This window comes from Pavona decussata, unplaced genomic scaffold, assembly GCF_977016875.1.
Source record: "Pavona decussata unplaced genomic scaffold, jaPavDecu1.1 SCAFFOLD_181, whole genome shotgun sequence".
Lineage (NCBI taxonomy): Eukaryota > Metazoa > Cnidaria > Anthozoa > Scleractinia > Agariciidae > Pavona > Pavona decussata.
The window spans coordinates 401,380-415,118 of NW_028145591.1; the positions used below are offsets into that span (position 1 = coordinate 401,380).

General features: G+C 40.2%; 1 protein-coding gene across 1 annotated transcript in view; it reads left to right on the top strand.

The window, feature by feature from the left end:
• Positions 1–13,739, top strand: part of LOC146463050 (sushi, von Willebrand factor type A, EGF and pentraxin domain-containing protein 1-like) — a 33,638-nt gene that overhangs the window by 8,923 nt on the left and 10,976 nt on the right. Inside the window, exons 9-20 of the mRNA XM_085084883.1 lie at positions 938–1,135; positions 2,898–3,461; positions 4,433–4,594; positions 5,689–5,850; positions 6,229–6,390; positions 8,134–8,303; positions 8,572–9,085; positions 9,641–9,986; positions 10,263–10,543; positions 11,339–11,575; positions 11,777–11,970; positions 12,734–12,862. Of these exons, the coding sequence (XP_084941009.1) occupies positions 938–1,135; positions 2,898–3,461; positions 4,433–4,594; positions 5,689–5,850; positions 6,229–6,390; positions 8,134–8,303; positions 8,572–9,085; positions 9,641–9,986; positions 10,263–10,543; positions 11,339–11,575; positions 11,777–11,970; positions 12,734–12,862 (3,119 nt within the window). The remainder of the gene's footprint in view (positions 1–937; positions 1,136–2,897; positions 3,462–4,432; positions 4,595–5,688; positions 5,851–6,228; positions 6,391–8,133; positions 8,304–8,571; positions 9,086–9,640; positions 9,987–10,262; positions 10,544–11,338; positions 11,576–11,776; positions 11,971–12,733; positions 12,863–13,739) is intronic.

The window sequence follows — 13,739 nt, forward strand, 5'->3', positions numbered from 1 at the left end:
AATAATTGGTCGATAAAACATCATGTGCAGTGGTTTTAAAACCCGATAAAACCTCTTCCTTATTAGTATGCGGTGTTTAATGTTTTTCTCGTATGCTAATTTCCAACGTTCACAAAAGCATCATTGTTATGAACTCTCTTGACACACGCTTTTCCAGGAATGTTTTTGAAGCTGTTCAAAAAACTAGCATCACGTGTTTTATCGGGTCTAAAACCACTGCGCCTTGGGTTTTTAATCCGGAAAAAAACACTGCTGATCGTGGTTTGAACATTACATAACAATACCTCGTTAAACTACGTGTCACGAGCGTAAAACAACTTCTTTCTTCATGCATCGTTACTCTGGAATACTAATACATATATTTTTTATCTATAACAGCTCAACAACAACAACAGTAACAACAACACATCCTTTATTCAAACACGATCTGATTTGATAAGGAGCAATCTCTTTAAACATTTGACTATAAAATACTGCGATAAAACATTTTGAAAGTTAAAAACGTTAGAAACCAGGCCCCAGTTGTTCAAAGGCCGGATAACTTTATCCGCCGGATAAGGCACTATACAGGGTCTAAAATATACTTCACGTTAAACGTTGTCCAAGGTTTTCGTACACTCCCAAACTTAACTCTGGTTAGAGTGTGCATATTCGCTTGTACAAGAGAAAATACTGAAATCTTTGCACAGATTGAAACTGTTGGATAGTGACTTATCCACAGGATAAAGTTATACGGCCTTTGAACAACTGGCCCCAGCTGGCATGTGGCACTTGGTTAAAATCTATAGTCACCAAATTATTTAACATTGCTTAGAACAAGAACATAAAATGTTAAGAAATCAAATCAGTATCACGATGACGAAGTGTCCCTTAAAAGAGTTGAAAATAAAAGTTTTGACAAGCAAAAAACTCAAAAGACTAATGACTTTCTTTGCAGCTAAGTCCTGTGAAATGTACCCGCCTCCCGAAAATGGCGCCTTGGCGTGTAACGCGTGGGGCATTAGTAATAGATTCTGCCAAGTCAGCTGTAATCAAGACTTTGATTTCGCGTTTGCACCTGCTATCAGCTATCTCTGTGGTAACGGAAAGTGGACGCCGTTTGGAGGTCCGCCACCTCCATGGCCTGGCTGCTCTGGTAAGTTCATCTGACATCCTGCTATGCTTTGTTTCTTAAGTTAATTTAGAAAACCTATTAAATAGTTTATTTTTACAATACTTCTCTTATTACTGTTCGAAATAATTTACAAACACACTACTAACAAACATTATACCCTGCTTACAGAGATTTCTTTCTGGCAAGTCTTTTACCATGTACGAAGTCGTTCGCGTCACTAGTCAGATTTTGCGTAGTCGGCTTGTTTACTTCCCCGAGAAAAACAAGCCGACTACGCAAAATACTAGAGACGCGAACTACCTCGTACATGCGAAAAGACTTGCCAGAAAGAAACTTCCCCTGGCAGGGTTAATTAACATGATTAATATTAACATGATTAATTAACATTAATGTGATTACTGATTAATTAACATTAACATGATTAATATATGAGAATTATGTTTGAGTGACACAGGCATACTCAGAAAAAGGAAATCCGAGTGTTCCTATCAGGAGTCCAACCTTAGACCTTCCGATTACTAGTTTGGATGCTCTATCACTGAGCTACAGGAGACTCTTGGGAGCTAAGACCTCCTTCTTACGTTCGACTCTTGATAGAAACACTCGGATTTCCTTTTTCCGAGTATGCCTGTGTAACTCACTGAATAATAATAATTCATTCTCATTTATTCACCAGCCTTAAAATATTTCATTGCGCAATATTAATATACTAACAGAAATTCTTTAGTTACCGATTACGGATTAATTACTAACACTGAAAGACTTGCTCAAACGCCAAGTCCCCCAGACTAATTAAAAGATATTATACGTAGCCTCCGGGACCTTAAGAACCACCATGGAAATCCCATCAAAAACGTCACTTGAAAATCAGTGAGTTTACGCAGTTTGAACTTTTTCGTTCAACTTGTATTGTGCAATGCGACCGAACTATCTTGGAACTGAATTGGTAGGAACGGAGTTCAGGTTAAAAACTAAATGAAAACTTCGCCGTCGTGTGCTCCCATTCTCCATAAACCACTGAATTTGTTTTACCGAAGACAGCAAAGAAATTTACCAAAATCGATAACGCACGACATAACGGCGTAATAGCTTACTATTTGTAATGATATTTACAACAGCATATTTTCCTATGGCGTGACTTATTGATTGATTGATTAACTGACTGACTGACTGAGTTGATTGATTGATTGATTGATTGATTGATTGATTGATTGATTGATTGATCTGAATAGACTTTCGTATTTCAAAGGCAGTGCCACGTAATACGGAGGTATTTTTGTAAAGTTCCTGACTATGTGGAAAAAGAAGATCTTAGCCAGGGGTAATGGAATCCAAAAAGAAAATTTGAGGTAGCCGCACATTTTTTTTAGATAATTTTAAAAGCAACAATAATATCGAAAAGCATTAAAATGTACGACAATGTATAGCTTAATTATCTCTGAAAAATGTGTGGTTACCCTTTTGGAATCCGGTAACCCTAGCTAAGATATGCTTTTCCTACGTAAAAACTGATAAACCGTGCAAAATGCTTTGTTTCGTTTCAATAAACCTGAGTCTTGACTCTGATGATGACTTCTGCTCAGGTTGTCGGAGCGTCAGTCAAGGTCACCTCAAACAGTCCTTCTCGGGTTTACACTCACCCGGATGATCATAATTTACGTACTTTTATGATATGACAACTTACAATCCCGAGATGCGCAGAACGTATGCGCAGTAGCAGAAGGAGACCTGTCCTTGATTCAACGTATTAGTTTACTAACCGACTTTGTTGTTGTTGTCTCAGTCCGCTACACACCCGGCAAAGCTGTCATGAAATATTTCCCTCAATTCTTCTATTACTCCGGTGATTGCAACTCACAAGAAGCTCAGGATCAAATCAAACGGAACTTCGTCGGCTTATTGAGCCAGCAGTTTAATCCAGGAGGCGTCTGCAGGGATATCCCCGCAGAGTGTAACGTTGGGAACGTGAACGTTTTTTGCGGCGAAACTAACGCAGCTAAACGGCGCCGGCGAAGCTCAGTACGTGAGGTTTATGTCAAAGTGGACATAGTGGCAGGGCAGAAGCCAGGTGGAGCTTCTCAAACCGTATCACAACTGGAGCAGGTTCTCAATAATAACGCCAGGCCTGAGATGGATCAACAGGCAAAGTCATTTGACTGGAGTCCGCTTCGTTCATCCACTGACCTTGAATATCAAAGCTTTCAACTGAGTCACGCTGAGGCTTACTGTTCTGAATCTGGTGCAGTGATCGGCAAGTGTGATTCGTTAGAAACTGGCTGTGACGGCATGACTAAGCCCCACAACCTGTGCCAGTGTAACAAGGACTCAGGGGCAATAGAGAAGTGCAGTAAGTACATTATATGGAGTGCATCAGGTGACTTTTAATTTTAACTTGCTAAAGACTGTTTACCGAACAATCCTTGGATCAAAACGTTTATTATGGGTCTAATTATGTTTTACTCTGAAAGTAACCACGATCCTTTCAAGTCAACAATATATGTTTCGGTCTATTTCTCAACCATCTTTAGTTCTAAAATTACAACAATTAACAAGACGTATTTATAATACAGAGGATCACGATGATTAATTCACCACTTTATAGTTACGTATGATAAGTTTGCAGTCAAACTTTTTACCGCCAAAAGTTCATGAACATTAAATTGTGACGTTGACTGGAAATGGTATGACAACTTGTGTTTCTTTTAGAACCGGATGTGAAATTTTTGCGAATTAGTGCGTGTATGATTGGCACTTGTAATTGGAGAAAAAAAAGTTTTTACGAGAGACGAGAGATCAAGTCAACGCGCCTCTAGTGGAAAATTAGCGAAGAGACGTGATTAAAGGCTGGTTTCCATATGATCGCGGATCGCAGATCGCAATAAGGTCTGCGATCGTCTGCGATCATATGGAAAAGCAGCCTTTAGATAGAACATGGTTCTATCTTCTGCGATCGTCTGCGATCGCGATCGCAGTATCGCAGACGATCGCAGAAGTAGTTTCCATATGATCGCAGACGATCGCAGACCTTATTGCGATCTGCAATCTGCGATCCGCGATCATATGGAAACCAGCCTTAAAGCTTGGGCTTGAGGGCGACAATCAGAGTGAATTGTACTATGATTGATATACTGCACCGTCAGCAATCTTGTACAACGACACAGTGCGACCGTACATTGTTGTCCTGAAGTATCACCACTTTTACCTCAGCCGTTTTCTTAGAAACGCGTCGCTTCATTAACAATAATTAGCCCAATTAACAATATTTAGTTTACTTGGGATTTTTATAACGAAATGTGTATTATTTTCATGTCTTGGTAGTCCGCTGTCCAAAAGGATCGTATTACGACTCACTGCAGGAGAAGTGTTTACACTGCTCACCGGGAAACTATCAGAACCAAGAAGGAAGATTTGAGTGTCTTAAATGCCCCGAAGGAACGTGGACTGTTGGCAACGATTCCAAAAACTTTACATCTTGCCTAGGTAATCTCCTGAATAGCTTTTGAAAAGAGCAAGACAATTTGGCAGTTTGTTGTTGGTTCTCGTCCTTGCCCCGAGAGGTTTTTCTCCGGGTACTCCGGTTTTCCCCTGTCCTCAAAAATAAACACTTCTAAATTCCAATTCGATCTGGAAGGTGTCGCCAATTAGTGCTCTGCGCTAAATACATTGACACTTAAATAAAGTAAGATTTTTTTTTTTTTTTATCGTTATGGTGACTAAAAATGCAACATTTTTTGCTTCGTTTAAAGGGTCAAAAATATTAACATGTTCCAATAAAATCTTCGTTAAAAAGGGTCCCTATGCTTTTACAAGGCATTGACTATGGACACAGTTTTATGGTAAACAATCTTGCTGTCTAACATCACATTAAGACAAACAACACTGATTATGAGATCTAATGTTAGTGTAGCACCAACTCATCACTGAATCACTGAAGTCAAATCTGTACATTCTGATGCTCACCTCCATTTTTGAGGAGCTTACGAATCGTAGCTAAAAAACGTCAGCCAGGACCTAGCATTCTATACTTCCGATTCCAAGATATTCATGTTTTCAATAAGACAAAATGACAGATCGGTTTCAAAGAGTTCAGTGTAGCCTCCATTACTGAGCTAGCCCTCTTTCACTGGAAATCTGACCAATAATTTTCAACTGAGCTTACGTTTTATTTTCGCCTGTCTAAAAAAACTGTATATTGTTCCCTAGCTTAAAGAAAGTAAGGTAGCAGTCAATTTGCTTCCTGCACAGGTTCACCAACTTTTTTCAAACAGGAACACCAATGACCAGACAAAACTGTAACGGGTGCTTTGTCAGGTGTTGTAAGACGCGGGCTTTTGACTTGTTGTCAGTTGCAGCACCAATAAGACCCACGTCTTGTTTTCTATGAATCAAGCTCGTATCCGTCCACATCATCATGAAAGCTTAATTTTTTAAATGTACTGTTACTAAAGAATTACTTCGAGCGAAGTATAATAGTTTATTAAAAAAAAAAAAAAAAAAAATGTAGGTGACATTTAAAAATTTGGAACGGAACCCAAGAGGCGTTCATGCTTAGAAACTATTTGCTTTCTTTACAGAAAAGTGTGCGCCGGGGTACTTCTCACCAACTGGACTCGCCAAGTGTTTTCCTTGTGCAAGCGGTACTTACGCTTCCGGTTTGATGAACACGAATTGCATGACTTGTCCAGTGGGTACAACCACCATACTTCCGGCGGCTGGAGGACGGGAGGAATGCGGAAGTAAGTTGGTGACGTCGTTGTTGTTCGTTCTGTTTTTTAAAGTGCGAAGTTGTCAGGAATGTTTTTGATCGGCGCAGGTACAGCTTTATAAACACTCGTGCTCTCTCACTTTCTCCCTGTAGACTATTGTCGATTTACAGATATCCTTTACATGAATCCAGCTTAGACGAGTGTCAGTTTTGCCGTTTTAGGGTTGTCCTTTGTTATCCAATGCGTGTCTGTTTCGCTATTGTCAAAGTAACAATTAAATTCTTTAAGACTTGATCTTACCAAAACCGAAATGTTATGCGCACATTTAATTAAGTTACCAGTTTATGAGCTGTTCATAGTTCCTAGTTTTTGTCTGATTATTCTAATTACAAGTTGTTGTTTTTACAGTGAAGTGTGCTCCTGGTACATATTCGCGGAATGGCGTGGAGCCCTGTACTCCATGTGCTAAGGGCTCTTATCAGCCTGGCATAGGAGCTTTGGCGTGTGTAGAGTGCACAGGTGGAAAGTCAACTTATGGGCCTGGCGCTGATGCAGCAGATATGTGTGTTGGTGAGATTTCCTTGGACTTCAGAACTCTGAAATTGTTACTTGAAAGATATCCCGTGTACTTGGAAGTGAAATCAGCTTTAGCTTAAAGAACGTGGTTTTTTAGAGGATCCGAGATGATGTGGATTCTTCGCCACCAAAAAACGGAAAATCCGAAAAAGAATCATTTGTTATGACAACGCAGGATGGAGGCCTACAGAATCGTTATTGAAATTGTACATAATAACGATTTCTCCAGTGCTATCAAGAAATATGTTGTCATATCAACCAAAACATTATCCAGTGTCAGTAATCAGCTTAGTTTAGTTAGTTGTATTAGGTTCGTCAGTAAAATCTCTGCTTTTGGTCAAATCAGCTCCAAACATAGAATTGTAAAACAAAATACGGTGACTAGTAATGACCTTCACTGTGCTTCCAGAGACCTTTCAAAAGATACCATGAAATTTCGCTCAATTTTCATACAGCCCTTCATACCGGAAACAAATTTGGACGGAATTGCACCGCTGGTCAAGTGTACGTTTTTATAAATCGTTAAAAAAAACCCGGTCAGATGGTAAAATATCCGAATTTAGATTTGATCCGTTGAATTCATTCGAAGTGTGGATTTTGTGGATTCATGTTTCGTTAGAAACAGAAAAGCAGAAATCCGGATTTGGATTCCCTCCTCCCCCACAAAAAAAAAGCACCCATAGTTCTGCCCCGCTGGGGAGATAGGACCGGAAACGAGTTCTCGCCATTTCAGTCTGTCCTTGCCAATACAGCCACAGTGTCCCAGGGTAGCATCCAAGAGAATGTTCCCCGAAACACCCCAGGCCGCTGAGCTAGGCCCAGTTAATATGCCCGTGGTACACTCACCAGAGTGTCAATGGTCTACTCATCTAGTTTCCATAACGACATTGTTTTACGGGACGATTTGGCCTCATGCCCAGCCCTCAATCTGGAAGGCCAGGGTTTTTCTGTTAGGCTGTCCTTCCTTGAGCCAATATATCCCGTTATTTTAAGACGCCGGACACTCGCCTCTTACGCTGTCGCTTAGCTGCAGTAATTACTACTTTGCCAGCGATGGTGGCGAGGCGCGCGACATTCGACTTGGTGACAAAGACTATAAACGGTGAGCATTACAGGATGCAGCCGGTGGCTTCAACACACCCCACCAAGGCCTGCTACCACCCTTCATCCCCAAATTTATATGCCTTTATATATGCCTGGTTCTATTCACCACTCGAGAAGGAGCATGTGGGTTAGGTCGGAAACATGCGCTTAATCTCTTAGTTAGTTGGTTAGTTTAGTCTCTTAGTTAGTCTTAGTTTCAAGTTCATTTAAAACTCTCACACAAATATATACTTTAGAGATTTACAGTCACCAGAACAAAAGGTTCTGTGTACAGCGTTTGGGGGAGCCAAATAGTATAAAACTAATCGAGTGGATGACCAAAAATAAGAGAACCAGAAAATTAGCTTCATTTCCGCTTGGCCGTGGGAGATCTGGATAGAAAACTTGATTGACGTATGAAAAAAGGTTACACGAGGTTTTCGGAAGATGTGTTATAGGATAGGAGAAGATTTTGTTAGAAAGTGTGTTTGAGCTTTATTTTTCAACTAGTGTTAGAGAAAACAACAATGAACAATCGTGTCATGATTTCTACCACACTTTTCTTGTTGCTTAGAGCAGGGTCTTGGTTTAACGAGTAAATAACGTATAACAGATGTTGACATTTCATTGGGTAACTGTCGTTGATGTTCGCAGCGATTGATGACTGTTCTTCAAACCCGTGTAACAATGGTGGCACTTGCCGTAATCTGAAGGATGACGTCAGCTGTGAATGTGTTGCAGGATATTCTGGAAAGTTCTGTGAAATTGATAGCGACGAGTGTTTGTCTGATCCTTGTTACCAAGGAGCAACATGTGTTGACAAGGTAAAGGAATACTCAATGGTCTTGTTCAGGCTATCCTTTGGCTAAGAATTATAACTGCTGTTTCTTACAGGATAGGAGATTACTGACATTAGACGCTGATTTTTGTGTTTTAATTTGAATTCAAAGCAAATGCACAAAAACGAATAAACGAATACAAGCCGAAAACACAGATTCAACTTAACTATTTAATGTTTCAACATTTTAGGGACCAATTAGTGATCAGTGGTGTCTGATACACTCTAAACCATTCTGATCTGTTGAATGGCAGGTAAACGGATACGAGTGCGTCTGCGCTCCAAGATTCAGCGGTAACCAGTGCGACATTCCCTCACAAGTTTGCGGCCCAAACATTTGTCAAAATGGCGCCACATGCGTTGTTCAACCACCAGACTTCCTGTGTGAGTGTCCATCTGGATATGGCGGAAAATTCTGTGAAATGAAGATCGATCACTGCGCTTCATCCCCATGCCATAATCGTGCCACATGCAAGAGTTTGCCAGAGAGTTATCAATGTTCGTGTAGGCCTGGGTATGAGGGAGTACAATGCGAGATAAACATCGATGATTGTGTCGGCGATCCCTGCAAGAACAACGGAACATGTGTAGATGGCGAGAACAGGTACACTTGTACCTGTAAAGCTGGCTTTACTGGATCACAATGTGAGACCAACATCAACGAGTGTTTGTTGGATCCTTGTCAAAACGGTGGCCATTGTGTGGACAAGGTTAATGGGTATGAGTGCATCTGCAAGCCGACATACTCAGGAGATACCTGCAGTAAAAGTAAGATGTATTAACACCCTAACTTAAAAGATAAATATAGCAAAATTCTAAAGAATTTACACTAGCGAAAATAGCCTTACAAACCTGAAGTGTTCAACCAAAGACCATTTACGAACTATGTAAATACAGGAGCCTATTACTCGGAGTGTACCACTGCCACACTAGGTCTTTGCTACGGCGATTTCACAGATCAGTCTATTTTTAGATGCGTATGGGAATACTATTTACCACGAAAATTTAAATTCCATTTCACACGAGAGTTCTGTAAAGTTTGAGACCAGTTAGAAAGGCTCCCGTGGGAGATTCAATCTAAAAATAAATAGGTCGGTGAAAACGCCGTGACACGAACATATAACAGTTCAATGTACGCTCCGGGTAATGGACTCTTGGTAAATATGAGGAATATATAAAAGCGCGCCAAAAAGTGTCTAGCGCATGGGTTATGCAAGAAAAAAGTGATCTGATAAAAAAAAATTCTTCTTTCTGCGTTACGTTCTATTTTCAATTATTATTTACCAGGTCAATAATAAGGGACTTAAATTTGTTCTGTGACAGAAGTGTGTTATACGTACGATTTGTCATTTCCGCTGCGTGTGGCTACTTCCTCATCAAGTGTGCAAAACATCCCAGACATGCACGCTTTTACGATCGCTTTCTGGGTCCGAACTGATGACAAAGAAAACCCGGGAACTCCTCTCTCCTACTCCAACATGGTGGGAAACAAGCTTCAAGATAACGCGCTCGTCATCCAAGATTGTGGCGCTTTCGCTTTGGACATAAATAACAAGAGATTGTTTATTGGTACATCAGCTAATGACGGCAAGTGGCATCATGTGGCTGTTACGTGGGACAGCAATGGTGGAAAATGGTACTTTTATAAAAATGGACAGGAAGTAAAAAGGTAAATCTGTTATTAGACCACATCTAAGCGCAAAGCCGCACAGTTTTCGCAGTCGCTCCTTTTTTCTGTGCCTCAAAGAGTTTGATAGTTCGATTGTGTATGTAAGTCAAAACTGATGGTTTGCCACTGTAAAATACGTAGATATTTTGTTATGTTAGCTGACAAGGGATTACCATAAATTAAATTCCTCAACACTCGTTCCAATACAGCGTTGAACGTTTCCGTTTCAACATCTGTGACATAATTAATAATCCGGATGGTTTGGACATTCTTAAGGTACACTGAGGCGTTCCAATCCGGGGCAGTGATCCGTGGCGGTGGTGTAATGGTGCTTGGACAGGAGCAGGATACCCTGGGCGATTCGTTTAGCCCTGAGGAGGCGTTTACTGGAGATCTGAGTCAGTTGAATGTGTGGGACAAAGTCCTTTCGCCACAGGACATCTATAATTTGGTGCGCAGCTGCCGCACAGAGCCAGGGAATGTGAAGGCTTGGGCTGACTTTCGCGTGGGTCTGCAAGGAGTTTATGTGTTGACTCCCAGGTCGTACGCATGCGACTGTGAGTGTTTATAGCATGTAAATTATAGAATCTTAAAATGACTGAGAAATAACGTAGCTCTAAGTAAAAGAACTTTGGGGATATTCTAACAGAAAAAAATATTAATACGTACTTTACGGTGCTTAGTTTGTCATCTTTATTTTTGTTGTTTCCCCAGTAGCATTACATAGTCACATCATTATTGCATGATTATTTTACGTGCGATTGCTGTCGCAATTTTAACGCAAGCCAACCTGTAACGTGATTATTTCTATTCATCAAGAATTTCGTAAAACTCTCTTTCGATCTGATATCTTAAAAGCTCTGTTTTAAGCTCCCTTCTCTAATGAGACCTCCCCCCCTTAGCCCTTCCCGCCACCTTTTCATTAAGCCCTCCTTTACTGTACGGAATAGTAAGAACCATCATGATAGAGGCTGATGACAAAAGAAATGCTTCAAAACTTAGAAGTACCTATGGTCAATAATTTGTAGAAAAACGTGGTCTTCAATGTGCAGAAGTATCATTGTACTAAGGTATAAATTACTTTATATTCATGGTACATAACCGCTTAGTTTTATGTTTCAGTTAGTTGTGTGGCTCATAATATAAAAAGCCCCCACTCCACCCCTCCTCAAGGCGGCCTTTAGACTACTCGTATTTATTCCGACAGAGAGCCTTCCTTCCAAAGAAAATGAAATTTTGTCGGGATTTGGTTTGTACAGCGTGAAATTTATTAAACAAAGCGTGCAGACTACACCAGGAACACCAAGGTTATTTTCAGATCATTTCATTTCCGCTGTTATCAATCTTTCTAGTTAACAGTGCTTTGAGGAGTTTCTCAACAAAACGAGACATGCGCCTGTCAAACAACGATGACAAAGTTTTAACGGGGAAGACCGCTGAACAGTGTGCCGAGGCATGTGAACAAGAGGCCTCGTTTCCATGCAGGTCATTTGATTTTGCCAGGAACAATGGCAATTGTTACCTCAGTAGCGCAGGCTCCGAAGATGCTGCAGTATCAGCGGTTAGCGGCTTCGATTTCTACCAAACGAGTAAGTTGTTGTCTGTATCTATTAAATCGACTCAGTTTCTTTCGTCATCAGTATTTTCAATCAAGAAACTAGTAAGAATCCATACTTGAGTCCCAGATATTGTCAGGAATATTATCATCATCATCTCAAGCTGCTCATAAATATCATCTCTCACTTGTCAAAGCAGGTCCGTTTTGTTCTAAGTAAGCGTTTCGTTTCCAGGCTGCATTGAAATACTTGGAGTACAAAGTAAAGCCATCCCTGATTCCGATATGAAGGCATCCTCATCGTTCAGTTCAACTAGCCAACCACATGTGGCGCGCCTGTACGCTCCACAGGCCAGCGGTGTGCAAGGAGTGGTGGACAGCAGAGGAGGCTGGAGCCCACAAACATCTGACCAGCAGCAGTATTTACAGGTTCGCTTTGTTTGTTTTGTTTTTATCAGTTGTGCGCTAAGCTGGAGTCATTTTGTATGTTCACCCATCTCAAGCTCATGATGCTACAGTTGGAAGTGTTTGAAGAACACTGCAATGTATGAAATAATTTTGAATTTTTCTAACTTAACAAAAGATAAGTCTCACTTATATTCAATAGGTGAATCTTTGTTTACACTTTTTGCCTCATTAACACATGCTTATCACTATCTGATGATATTCAACATTCAAACTCTGAATATTGAAAGGACATAACAGTTTCAGTTTTCTCTGAAAATTTGAGCCCAATACATGGAATGCTTTCGGAGAAATTCTCTTCTAAAAACTCGAAATTTTACAGAGAATGTATGGCTCATTAACTTTTTTGCCACCCAGCAATTTCGTATTCTTTAAGGGCTGATATTTCCTTCAATATTGCTTTTAAAGAGCTGAACATTGCACAAATTGCTCAACTTAACCAGCTCTTTGAACTTTTGCATTTAGTTCATATATACGGCCACGGCTTCTATGAGTTACGTCGTATGCTAATGAGGAAAAATGTAAACAATACCTCTTCAGCGGTTTAATCAAGTCTGAAAGTTTGTTTATTTCGTTCTCTGCTGATTCTGATCCACACAACAACCAGGCTACAAATCATTCCTGTTTATTCAAGTGGTATAAGTTAAGAAAATAAACGTCTTGTCTTTATCCTGTAACAAACCGATGGTCATACTGTATTTATTTAATGTTTATAAAACTTACTCAGATAAACTTGGGCGATACGTACAAAGTAACAGGCGTGGCCACTCAGGGCGGAGATGGTTTATCAGAATGGGTTACGTCATATAAGCTGCAATATAGTGTGGATGGAAGTACATGGCAGTACTATGCTATGGTGAGTCTATTTCTCGGTCAGTTCACAACTGACTACCACAGATTTAATATGCGCTAAAGATAATACCAAGATTTATAACTTTTACTAGCGAACTCTAAAAATAAGCATTTTAAACGAATCTGCCGGGTTTCGACAAAACGCTGACCCCCTAACTGACCCCCTCAAAAAATGTCAGGGAAAAACAAAAAATGTTAAATTAAAGTTATAAACCAACCTAAAATTTCCAAGATGACGGAATGCAACACAAATCATGAGGAACGGATACACCTGTTTCTCACCATAAACCAACGTTCCGATGCACCCAGTTCTCGTTGTGACCAAAATATACTTTGAAAGGGCTTTATCATCATGAAGTTGACAACCATTCAAGTTGCCAAAATCGCCGCTAGACAGAAGATTTTTGAATTTATCAAACAAAGAATCGAGAGTCTGTTCGAAAAAAAAGATCCCAGTTCCACTAGGTAACTTTTAAAAACTTCAGTAAGCTTCAAAAGCCGACGATCGAAACATGTTCGAAAGTCAATTCTCTGATAGGAGCGAATTGTTTTCGTTTCTTAATTGCACTACAAGGAGGGCAGGCGAACTGTGGCAGTCGGACAAAAGTACAACAAGGTCAAACAATCCGTCGTTACGGGAAAGGGGTTATAGACTAGCTGTAACACATGATTTCAGGAAAATGCATCGGGTAATTTTGTGATGTTTTTTGTTATAAGCCATTTCTAATACTTTTAGTTTATGCGTCATTTGACCACAAATGTGTATATGTAAATGCTAAATAACAGGAAAATGCAAAGTAAGAAACGGTTAACAGCAGCCTTTCATGCTCAGGGCTCTCTCTCGATTTCCATTCGCAGCAGTGAGACGACTTAGTTCCCTA